At 37.3% G+C, this 13,338-nt stretch overlaps 1 protein-coding gene across 1 annotated transcript in view; it reads left to right on the forward strand.

The window, feature by feature from the left end:
* Positions 1 to 13,338, forward strand: part of tbcd (tubulin folding cofactor D) — a 97,311-nt gene that overhangs the window by 53,126 nt on the left and 30,847 nt on the right. Inside the window, exons 18-23 of the mRNA XM_073944965.1 lie at positions 1,317 to 1,397; positions 1,479 to 1,552; positions 5,891 to 6,008; positions 6,083 to 6,143; positions 6,221 to 6,243; positions 6,332 to 6,363. Coding sequence (XP_073801066.1) covers positions 1,317 to 1,397; positions 1,479 to 1,552; positions 5,891 to 6,008; positions 6,083 to 6,143; positions 6,221 to 6,243; positions 6,332 to 6,363 — 389 coding nt within the window. The remainder of the gene's footprint in view (positions 1 to 1,316; positions 1,398 to 1,478; positions 1,553 to 5,890; positions 6,009 to 6,082; positions 6,144 to 6,220; positions 6,244 to 6,331; positions 6,364 to 13,338) is intronic.

Here is a 13,338-nt window from a genome sequence, read left to right on the forward strand (position 1 = left end):
ACAATTATAAAAGGTGACAAAATATTACTGACAAAATAATGCACCTGAGAACAAATAATAGATTTAAAGGACCAAAAACCGTTTGTTAGTTATACACAAGATGTATTAAAAATCATGTTTTAATTACAATGGAGAGATGAGCTCCAGCAGTACATCCGAGATGCACTGGCCGAAGTAAAGCTGCTCTCGGCGGGGGAGGTGATGATGAAGCCCTCGCTGGCAGGCTGGGAGTCAGAGTCTGTATAAGCTGAGGCACATCGTCAAAGACGCGCTATCTTTGTGAATAAACTGCCAATTCGAGTTTGAAACAACTACATTCTCACCTGAAAAACTGTTACAACTTTATTTTGTGACACAGTAAAGAAGTATTTCCTTCACCACTAGCTTTTGCTGGTTGTGCTGCAATGCATTCTGGGATGACTGAGCTTCGCAAGTTTGCACAAGTTACCTCTCGATGCATCCTTGGCCAAAGGGGCAGAGCAAGTACACATTCAGGAATTTTATCTGTACTTGGCAGGATGTGAACTTTGAATTGGAACAGTACTTTGGCGATGGTTGATGACGTTTATCGAGAACACAAGAACGCAAGTGCAGACAAGAAAGCATATTGAGAAACAACCTTTATTTTGGACCAAATAAATGCAACCTTGCTGAGCATAAGAGATTTTGTTTTTATGAAAAGGAAAACGTCAATTTCTTTTTTTAATTTCTTCTTAAACAGAATTCGGGTGTACTCGCACTATGTACAGTTGTCTTGAATCGTGCTAAAGCACGCATCTTCTCTGTCCCGTCTTCCCTGACGGCCTGCACTCACATTGCTTTTAAGCCGGAGCATTCTTATGTCATCGATGATGTGCTGTTCAGTTTAACAAAAGAGAAGTGCTCTCGCTCAGCACAGTGGAGATTACTTTAGTTATATCATTTTAGTTGTTTGGGATGCAGTGACACACAGTCAAATATTTTGCCGAACAGATCAGCCATTTTAGACGCTCATAAAGTCCTTGTGCTGCAGGTATTAGGAGGTTTGCTGAAGATGCAGCTGTCGTGCAGGTTTGCGTTTTTAATAAACTACGACAGTTTGCGTTTATTGAAAATTAAGAATGATTAATAAATAAAAAAGTCACTGCTCATCTTCAGTTTCGGGCTCAGGCAAACTTTGCACTCACACTACACTCCTATAACTAAACCTGATTATCATGAATATACCCAGAGAAGCTGAAATGAAAAGAAATGTAAAGAACAAAAAGTAAAGTTCTGACTGTCAGATATTACAGAAGTGTCATTTAATACTAATGTGGCTTTTTTTCCTCCTTCAGTGTTTACATTGCTGGTTTTGAGGAATACACCAAACCCTTAATTGACCACTTGGTGGCTATGAAAATCAATCACTGGGATGGGTAAGTACTCAGTATGTGTACTGTTTTACAAAAGTCATGCAGTTTTACTTTTCTAACTGGTGCTGTATTTCCATTTATTAGGGCGATCAGAGAGCTTGCCACGAAAGCGTTGCACAATCTAACAATCCAGGCCCCTGAATACATGGCCAACACTGGTGAGAAGCCTTTATATGACTGTATAGGCCTGCCTGATTTTAGGCATTTAACCATAGACATGTTGAGGGGTTCCTGTTTCTGGAGATCTACTGCATCCCTGATCAAACACAACTGTCTTTAAACACTAAGAGCTCCTTCAGATCCTGCTTATTTGAATTAGTTGTATTTGTTCAGAGTTGAAGCTGAACTCAGCAAGAAGATGGATCTTAAGGAACAGGATTGGGCACCCCTGTCTAAAATAATAATGACATTTTAAATCTATTGACAAACTTCCACTTGATCTAAGGGTTATGTTATTGGGGGATGAATTAGTTTTTCAACTTGGCGATTAGTCTTTTTTAGGATTACTCAAGTCAAGTTTAGTCCAGTAGCAGTAAAGAAATGTATAGCCGTACAATGGAAATCAGAACAATAATCATCTCATATTGTACAGTTTAGAGAGCTTTCATCCGATGTTCCTGTGGAAAAAAAAAAAATCATCATTCAATGTTTGAAAAGATTTGGGGTCAATTTATTGTTTAAAGTTGAAACCAGATGCTTACAAACACACATAACCATTTTTTTTAAATGTCTGATGTTAAATAATACTAAATGTTTACCTTTTTTTTTGGTCTATTAGGATTACTAAAATGATTTACATTTGTACATTTGCTAAATTCCAGACAAATGACAATTGTTTTTTTTTTTTTTAAGAATTGTTTAATTATTTTTAGATAGTCAAAAGTGTACATACATTTTGTTAGTATTTTGTAGCATTGCATTTAAACTGTATAACTTGGGTCAGACTTTGTGGGTATCATTCCACAAGCTTCTCAGAATAAGAATTTGTTCCATTATTCCTCACAGAATGGGTGTAACGGAGTCAGATTTGTAGGCTGTCTTGCTCCAAGCTTTTTCAGTTCTGCCCAAAACAAATCTATAGGGTTGTTCCTTTAGTTCCATCAGACTACAAGACATGTCTCCAAATATGAAAGAATTTTTTTCCCATGGCTTTTTTATGATGCTTTTGGCATAGTGGCTTCTTCCTTGCTGAGTAGCCTTCCAGCCCATGTTGGTACAGGACTCGTTTTACTGTGTATAATGACTCTAAAGCCTGGTTTATACTTCTGCGTCAAGTGATCTGCTTGATCCACATTGCATGCAATGCACGTAGCTGTGCATTTATACTTCTGCGCAATGTTTCTGTTGCTCTGCAATAACACTTCCGAAATACTAGTTGGCAGTGAGGTGTTTATGTTTCTCTCCAGGGCCATCATGCAAGACACTCGGGACAGATTGATTAGGGTCAGATCGGGCCAGTGCTGCCTTGTCACTAAAAGTTTAATTTGGCTGTGACTGTATGTCAATTGCGTCTTGGGGTGCTTTCACACCTAGATGTTTGTTTCGGAACCTGTCTCATTTTCCCAGTTAGCGTGGTTCGTTTGGCATATGTGAATCCTGCAATCGAGCTCTGATCAGTGCCAAATCAATTGGCCTGAGATTGCCTGAATGAGGTAGTCTCGGCTCGATTGAAACAAACTCTGGAGCCGATCGATAGAGAAAACAAATCGATCCAACGAACTGACAAACCAGGTTAAGTGTATGTAACTTTGTTTTTTGACACATTATTTAAAATATGTGGCTAAGAAATAGCTAATAGCTTCTTTTTTGGTGGAGTCAGTGAAAATGTTGGCAGGGCAAGTCAAAATCTGAACCAGTGGCTCGATCGGCCCATAGAAAAAAATCCTTAGCGTTGAACCATGAGTGTGTTTGAGGTTTGCCATAAATACTATTCTACAGTTTTGCCAACTAATTTAAATGTTGTCAGTTAGCCAATCAGAATCTTGCAAAACCTGAACACCATCAACTTATCATATTAATTGTTTTGTATAAAAGTATTTGACTTTCAAGAAAAGTAATAAAAAATTCTCAAAAATTATCTCTCTCATTCTTCTATTAAGCAAATAGAAACAGTTTTGGTAATCCTAACTTACCTAAAAGAGAACAAGTTTACTTAGATTGAGCATCTGCAATTTAAAAAAAATAAATGGTTGCGTGTCTTTTTATACAGTATGTAAACTGTATATGAATAATTTGGATGTTACATTGGCTGAAATTGTGACAGGATAACAATTCTTTACCCTTCTGTATACATTTAATTATAGTTATTCACTATTCGATGTAGGGCTGCACGATAATGATATTTGTGGCCCACGGTCAATGATTAAATATCGTCGCAATTTTACAGTGTAAAGACCGAGCCGCTATTTTATTGGGCGAAGTTTATGGATTGTATCGCATCACAAGCATGAGGTGACTGCGTCTAGATTCTAAGTGTTTTTTTTTTTTTTTTTCTGAGGAATGCAATGTTGATCAGGTGGCCTTTGCTCCTGTTCAGTCTAAACCTCTAAGATAACACAACAAACCTCATTAACCACCATCACAAAGTGGCTGTCATTAGTGGGTTAATAAACTCAGCAGAGTTCTGCTTTGCGTTTTTCTATACATTACTAACATCACCAAACCAGACAAAATTTGTTTTATAAGTTAACCAAATATTCTCTGTGAATCAGCATTTTTTTTTTCTGACGCGTTTGCCAGTCATGTAGACAGAAGACACTTTATCCAATTGTTTTGATGTAAAAAAAGTCATTGTGGCCCTGTTCACGCAGGTATTCAGGTTCATTTTCATCAATCTGATGTAACTTGTATTCTATACAGGAAATAAAAAATGCAATTAAAAGTTTCAGAACAATTAAACTCAATTTATAAAAGACCAGTCTATTTTTTGCATTGAATAATGAAATGTATAACTAATTCTCTTTATTTCCGATTAGACCATGCACTTTATTCTGTTTTACTGTTTTAATAGGTATATAGGCTTTTTTTAAATAACATTCGTTCAACACATATTTTAGCACATCGAAAGTAATTAAATTACATTCTTTTGATTAAAACCTTTATGCAAAAGGATCAGGAATTGATCGGGCGCTCACAGAAAAAAAGGCAATCATCCGACACATGCATCACTCTCATGCCACGTTTTTGAGGATAAATTTGTATCTAAGTACTGCTTTGAAAAAAAAATTAAATTATTAAAAAGCACATTAAAGACTTTACTCATAAAATAAAACATTCACAAAGGTGTATCTTATGAAAAAACACTAATTGACATGTGCTGCGTTTGAATTTAAAGAATCAAGCAGCTTTAAAAAAAAATCTAATTTGCAGAAGAGAAGTGACAGGAATTTTGCAAAAGAAAAGGATTAAACATATCAGGGCTGTTAAAAGAACATTCTACATTAAAATATTATTTTGACTCCGATACAACTGCAAAGATTATAAATGACGGAGTGTAAAGCCATCTCTTCACCAGTGCTTCACCAGTGCGTCCTGCTGTTTATAAATGAGGAGGCGGAGAGATTGCTGTTTAGTTTCAGCTCGATATATTTACAGTAAATAAAAACCAACACCGAACTGCTTATCACGCTTAAAGTTAAACTAAAATGCACAACTCTTGTTGGTTGCACCAGAAGAATGCTCAATAAACTTTTTTATGATGAACACGCCATTCTTTTAATTCAATATTCGTGAAGTATGAACCAAGCGCAGATGCTTTGTCATATTGGTCGCTCTAGACGCTGCTTTATAACTTATTAGTAATAATTACACTTAGCTTTGCCATCTTTCTTTACCACATGTAATCACTCTTTTAAGCACATCTTGCGGTCCATCTCTAAACAAATGTTTATATTATTATTGAAGGTGCTCTCCAGCGGGGAAGTTCCTGGCAGTGTAGCGAGTGAAAAAAATGAAGAAATTGGACAAGAGGAATCAAAATTTCTATAATTGTACATTTTATATATATATATATATATATATATATATATATATATATATATATATATATATATATATATGTATAAATATTTATAAATACATACACACACACACACACACACACACACAACCATTAACCATGATTAACATTTTGAGCAAAATAATCATGATTAGCGTTTTTTCTGTTATCGTGCAGCCATACTTCGACATATTCATTATTACAGTTATTCATATACTGTATTTGTTTATTATTATTTAATTATTTATTTTATTTCTTTGCTTTTTCCCTCCAATGTTGAATGTCATTTCTCAATGCTTTGCATTAAGGTCCATTTATGAGTGGTTTGTCCACAAGAATTGAAGTAAATTGGTGGAATTGAAGGGTGGTCAGAAAGATACTCACATGCGCATTGATTTGATTCTGTAAATTGCAGATCGAAAACAAGCGTTTAAAAAAAAAAAAAAAGCTTTAAAAAAATCACATTTTGACTATTATTTATTTATGTTTTTGGTTTCAGTTTTACCCCAGCTGCTGCCCATGGCCACAGGGATGGATTTGCACAGCCGTCATGGTGCAATTTTGGCCTGTGCTGAGATCACTCATGCTCTTTATAAGCTCGCAGCCCAAAACAACAGGTTACACCCGCTCTCTGTTAAAAACCTTTCCTATTCCCGAGTGTGTTTTATGTAATTGCTTCATTTCTTTGTAGGTCAGTGACTGACCTCATGTCCTCTGACACCATCGAAGGCCTTAAAGATATTCATCAGAAGGTCAGTTTCTTGTGCTGTTTCGTGAAATTATTCATTAAAACAGGTTATCATTACTAATCCTCCACATTTCCCTTCAGCTCTCTGACAGAAAGCAGTACAGGTATGCACTTGCTTCAGTGCTTGACATCAAAGCTTTTAAGAGTATTTATTTGTCTATAGTTCACAACTGAAGTCTTTTTTGACCCTAGGGGATTTGGTGGAGAGCTTATGAGACCAGCTGGTAAGACAAATTAAATACGTTTTGGAAGTATGTTTAAAGAATCCGTTTATCCATAAATGCAAAATTACTGTTAATTTACTTGCTGTCAGATCTTTTTTTTTTTCTTATCCTAAAAATCTTAAGCTCACAACCACTAAATTTTTCATGACTTGTTTGCATTCAGTTTTTAGATTTGCATGTTTAATGCACCACAGGTTTTGAATAGTTATTTAAAAAAAAAAAAAAAGTCTTAAGATGGAGTGATTTGATGTATACATTTGCATCGTGGCAATAGAAGTTCATGGAGATGTTATGTCCCCAGAAATATTCACTGATAATTCATAATTAAAAGGTATAGTTCACCTGTGACTATTTACTCATCTTCAAGTGGAAAGAAATAATTAATAATTTGGAAATAGACATTCAATTCAATTCACCTTTATTTGTATAACGCTTGTACAATGTAGATTGTGTCAAAGCAGCTTCACATAAAAGCTCATTGTAAATTGGAACAGTGTAGTTCAGTTTTTTTAGTGTTTAAGTTCAGTTCAGCTCAGTTCAGTGTGGTTTATAATCATTACTGAGAGTCCAAACACTGCAGAGCAAATTTATCGATGCGTAGCTCTACCGATCCCAAACCATGCAAGCTAGAGAAAAAAACTTGACAAATTGACAAAAGTGAAGAAAAACGTTGAGAGAAACCAGACCACTCCTCCATGACCACCACAGCAGTTGCTCAGGATACGGTCTGGTCCAAGATATAGAAACCTTAGGATCATCTCGTCGCTGGTCTTGGATCGAATCAGTGACTCTGCATAGTCTGAGGGCCTCGGGAAGAGGATCCCCATGTAGAAAAGGAGAATAAGGAGAATAGTTAGCGTAGCTGCTGTTCATAGTGTATATAAACAAGATACAGAAACCTGTCTGGAAACCCACTAGTGATGCACTGAGTGTATGCTTTACTAAACAGATAGGTCTTTAATCTAGTTTTGAATTGGGAGAGTGTATCTGAGCCTCGGATGTTAACAGGAAGACTATACCAAAGTTAAGGAGCTATAAATGAGAAGGCTCTACCTCTCTTACTGGACTTTGCTATTCTAGGTACCACCAGAAGCCCTGAGTTTTGAGATCTTAAAAAGTGATTTGGATTGTACCGAGACAGGAGCTTGGTTAGATAAACAGGAGCTAGATTATTTAAAGCTTTAAATGTAAGAAGCAATATTTTAAATTCAAATAGAAACTTAACAGACAGCCGGTGTACGGAGGATAAAATTGGGGTGATATGATCATATTTTCTAGACCTGATAAGAACTCTGGCAGCTGCATTTTGTACTAATTAAAGTTTGTTAATGGAGGATGCTGGGCTGCAAGCAAACAGCATTACAGTAGTCCAGCCTAGAAGTCATAAAAGCATGAACTAGCCTCTCTGCATCTGAGATTGATAGCATACTTCATAACTTAGTGATATTTCTCAGATGAAAGAAGGCAGTTTTTGTGAAATGGGATATATGATTTTTTAAAAATTAAATTGCTGTCTAATATGACACCCAGATCTTTTATAGTAGAGCTAATGCTAACTTTGTATCCCTCTAACTGTTAATTGAGTTGAGATCTTGTGTACAGGATTTAGGCCCAATAAAAGTTCTGTTTTGTCTGAGTTTAAGAGAAGAGAATTGTTGGTCAACCAGTCTTTAACATCTTTAATACACTTAGTTAGCTTAGACATTTCAGACATCTCATCAGGTTTAGTTGAAATATATAATTGAGTATCATCTGCATAGCAGTGAAAGCTGATCCCATGTCTTCTAATAATGTCTCCTAGGGTTAGCATGTCAATTGTAAACAGCAAAGGGCCTAAAACTGATCCTTGAGGCACCCCATACTGTACTGGGCTGACTTGTGAAGGCTGTCCATTAATATTCACAAACTGGTAATGGTTAGATAAGTATGACTTAAACCATTGTAGAGCCTGTCCCTGGACACCTGTAGACTTTAAGCGATTTATGAGGATATTGTGGTCAATGGTGTCAAATGCCGCACTAAGATTGAATAAAACTAGTAGCGAGTTGCACCCTTGGTCAGCAGCTAAGAGTAAATCATTGGTTATTTTCACTGATGCGGTTTCTGTACTGTGATGAGCCCTGAAACCTGACTAAAACACTACAAAAACATTGTTTGTCGGCAGAAAGGAGCATAATTGGGTAGAAACAACTTTTTTCTAGTATTTTACACATAAATGGAAGATTTGATGGAAGATTTGAGGTCTATAATTAGCTTTGTTGCTGGGGTCCAGTTGCGGTTTCTTAATAATAGGCTTAATAACAGCTAGCTTGTAAGAATTTGGAACTTGGCCTAAAGATAATGAAGGGTTGATAACATTAAGAAGAGGTTCTCCTATAGCAGGTAGCAATTCTTTCAGTAATTTGGTTGGAATTGAGTCCAACATACACGTCGCTGGTTTAGAGCTGTTTCTAATTTTATTTTGCTCTTCCTGTTTTATGATTTTGAAGCAGTGTAGGTTATTATGATTCAGTGAAATGTTTACTGGATCCGAAGTATAAGGCGGTTTAACATCTTCTATTTTTTGTCTAAAAGCTTTCTATTTTATCACTGAAAAAAGTCATGAAGTCATCACTACTAATTTGCGGCGGAACATTTTGTTCCAAAGATGACAGATTATTTGTTAATTTATCGATGCTGTTAAAAATCTAGGATTGTTATGATTATTTATTATCAGTTTGCTTAGTTGCTCAGCTCTGGCAGATTTTAGAGTCCTTCTATAGCTAGACATACTGTCTTGATCAGGTTCAGGTTGTACATACGAGATGTAGAATCGGACACTCAAAGTCTTACATACTCATATTTATTAAAAGGAAAAGGAAAACCTATTTTGTGACCTGTGTAAGAATATTTTGACTATAACATATACACTGCCTGACAAAAGTCGTGTCACCTATCTAAGTTTTAGTAACAACAAATAATAACTTGACTTCTAGAGGGTCATTTGGTATCAGAAGTGGCTTATATGAAAGGCAAAGGCCTCTAGATTACGCTTTTTTTTACCAAAAAAATAAAACATGATCATGCCTTGATTTTTAATTAAAGAAGTCATGGTGCAGTGGTAAAAGAATTAAAAAACTGTGTGTGACTCCCATGAGCTTGGAGGACTGCATCCATACATCTTTGCAATGACTCAAATAACGTAATAATAGTCATCTGGAATGGCAAAGAAATCGTTCTTGCAGGACTTCCAGAGTTCATCAAGATTCTTTGGATTCATCTTCAATGCCTCCTCCATCTTACTCCAGACATGCTTTATAATGTTAATGTCTGGTGACTGGGCTAGCCAATCCTGGAGCACCTTGACCTTCTTTGCTTTCAGGAACATTGATGTGAAGGCTGAAGTATGAGAGGGGAGCACTATCCTTCTGAAGAATTTGCCCTCTCCTGTGGTTTGTAATGTAATGGGCAGCACAAATGTCTTGATACCTCAGGCTGTTAATATAGCCATCTACCCTGCAGATCTCTCATGCTGTATGCCCCCCATACTGAATGTAACCCCAACCATGATTTTTCATGTACCAAACTTGACTGATAATCTTGCATCCATGCAGTTTTTTGTTTAAAAAATAGCATCAGTGCAAATTAGTGTTGCTCTTCTCTCATTAACTATTGTCATTATTTTGCTAAATTATACCATTCAACATTATGTTGTTTAAAGTAAAATGAAAAAGTTTATGATAGTGTTGATAGTCCGGAAAAAAAAGAAGCTTAAAGCCCAGTAGCATCATCTACAAAGACTTGCGTTGAATTTATGCTACAACATTGTGGACAGACAAAGCTGTAAATGTGCGTACGCAGTGAAAAATGTAGATGTATGAAACACTATGCACGCGCACTCTCACGCATATTCTATTTGTACATCCGATTAAACATAAAACTGAGCGCATGTGCACAATCGCAAAACCCCTCTCTGCCTCCCCCCATTTATAAATATGGTAATGACTCTATTTTGGCAAACCCAAACGAAAAAGCAATGGCAAAAGCAAGCAAGAAGAGAAACCTAATCACAGTATGTGAATTGGAGGTGCTCCTATCAAAGGTAGACTGGAGAAAATGTGTTATTTGCAAGTTTGTTCTCTGGAATTAATAACAAAAGAGAAAAATAGAGTGGGGGAGATTAGCTGACGCGGTTAACGCAGTGGGGTCTGAACATCGCACTCTGAAAAAAAAAAAAAAAAAAACGGTCCGATGTAAAGGTGCAGGTATAGAGAAGAACAGCGCCACACCGTCAAAGTGTGGACCAAACAGGCGGGGGAACAAGGGATGCTGAACTAACACCCTTTGAGGAGTTGCCTCAATTGTGGGTGACGCTTTACTGTCTGGAGTAGTATCCGTGTCTGGGAGAATGTATTAGAGGAACACTTTGTTAGGGCAGTATAGCAAGGCGGTATATCAAGGCAGCGCCACTGGCATTTCACCACTGGCATCCCAACCATGCTCTTCGTGAGGATGAATTGATCATGGGTTGACCCAGGCCACCTTGCTACAATATTTAATTTGAGCATCACATATTATTTGCACATTTATTAAATGGAAATGTTTCCAATTCACGTATGCAAATTCGTCTTCTCATGGCGCCTTTATAGCAATGGGCGTGCAGTCGATCACTCCGATTACATTGGGAAAACCGGCGATCGTTACAAATTGCGCTTTAATGTTTGGCTGGTCGACTGCATGGTATGGAAACCTTATTAAAGATCAAAGATACTTTGCAGTGTGCAATTTAACACAATTGCCTCTAGGAGTCGCCAGTGGAAATAAAGCAAACACACACACAAGAAATGCACGTACGCCAGATATGAAGTTGGCATGGACCAACTCACATTCTCATGTTTATTTCATCGTTAGTAAATCCAAACGTGAGCTTGAAATCTGGCGTACGCAAAGTTTTTGTGCATACACAGCGTTGATGCATGAAGCCCCAGGACGCACCATGCTGAGTCATGTGCCTTTTAGACCGAAAAAGCTGTGTGTGAACAGGAACACACCAAACTGACAACATTTAACTGAAATGAAAATGTCCTTTCTATCTCTGCATAAGAGGAAGTACCTTTCCTTAGTGCTGCACACATACAAACCATAAACAAAGCAGTGTTTATTTACCATTTTCACAGTACTTCTCACTCACCACTGAAGATTTTGCTCATGCAAATATGTCTGATAATCTGATAATCCATTCCTATTTTTTATTTTTTTGGAAATGACTCGTATTACAGGTCTACTTGAGTAAAACACTTTGAATCCATTCAGCCAATTTCTTGTTCTGGTGGGCTTAATTTTGCTTAGCGTAATTAATTGAATGAGATCTGGGACCGTTTGTATAAAGCTGCTCAGTGTTTACTCTTAAGAGTATCAAAATTCTAATAATGACTTCATTTTACTTTTATTTGTAGACATAAGATTGAGTGTGAATTCTAAAGGTTCTTAAGTGTTAAGACTTGGCCTCAGCTCCTAAATTATTTAGGAGTGTTTGGGATGTATCTTAACCTAGTTAGGAGTTGCAAGTTGGCAGGAGAGAGGAGACCACACACCTTTCAAGTAAAAAAAAATGTGTTGCAATTATAAGATGAGTTTAAGAGGAGTTGAGATGAGTTTAGGAGGAGTTTCTCAAATGTTTGATCATGAAGGTATTCATTTTGTAGCTAATCTAGTCAGAAATACAATAACTTCTCACACTCTAGAAAAACAATGCCTTGACTACAGGAATCAAGGTAATAATAACTCTAATTTTTTTGGCGACTGGAAAGATGCAGTAGTGCACCAGTGATGACTTAGGCCAGGGGCGTCTAAACTCGGTCCTGGAGGGCCGTGGCCCTGCTGAGTTTAGCTCCAACTTGCTTCAACACACCTGCCAGGACTTCTAGTACAGGGGTGGGCAAACTCGGTCCTGGAGGGCCGGTGTCCTGCACAGTTTAGCTCCAACACTAATCAAACACACCTGAATAAGCTAGTCAGTGTCTTCAAGATCACCAGAAATCTATAAGCAGGTGTGTTTTGTTAGAGTTGGAGCTAAACTGTGCAGGACACCAGCCCTCCAGGGCAGAGTTTGCCTACCCCTGTGTTTAGGATATCTAGTAAGAACTTGTTTAGCTGGTTCATGTGTGTTTGATTGGGGTTGGAGGTAAACTCCCCAGGACACGGGCCCTCAAGCATTAAGTTTGGACTCCCTGACTTAGGCCCAACACAATCCACAGCCAGCAGAGTCATAAACAGCACTGTTGCAGCACTAACAACACCAAACATAAAAAGGCAGTTCATTGACTTTCCAAGACCTCCAAACTATACAACAAAAGCAAGCGGCTTTTATGAGGATTGCGAGCTTCCCTGGAGCCTTCCCTTCCTTTGGAGTCATTGATGGCACTCATGATCGCATCATTGCTCTGACTGTAAATAAGGAGGCATATATCAATAGAAAAGGATTTCACAGCATCAATGTTCAAGTTGTGTTTGATGCCAAGATCCTGGATCTTGTGCCAAAATGGCCAGGGTCAACACATGGTGCTTTGGTTCTTTCAGAGAGTGGCCTCACGGAGTTATTTTGAACGAAATTATGTTCCCCATGGATGTCATCTAGAAGAACACTTTCCTCCTTGGACCAGTTTGGCTTTCCTTTTGAATCCATTTTTTAAGTGTTTTAAGCTTTAATCTTTCTTTTATATACAGCTAAGAGTGCAATTTACAATTATGTGATTTATCAGCCTAATGACTTCAGTAGCATCACATTTGTCTATGCAATCAATCAATTTGTGCAAGATTGTGTAAAATGCATGTACCTATTTGTATTTTTTCACATGATGCAAAACTACTTCTTTATGATATTTTAAATTATTGAATAGGGCGAGGCAGTGGCGCAGTAGGTAGTGCTGTCGCCTCACAGCAAGAAGGTTGCCGGTTCGAACCTCGGCTCAGTTGGCATTTCTGTGTGGAGTTTGC

This window comes from Danio rerio, chromosome 3 (assembly GCF_049306965.1).
Source record: "Danio rerio strain Tuebingen ecotype United States chromosome 3, GRCz12tu, whole genome shotgun sequence".
Taxonomy (NCBI): Eukaryota; Metazoa; Chordata; class Actinopteri; order Cypriniformes; family Danionidae; genus Danio; species Danio rerio.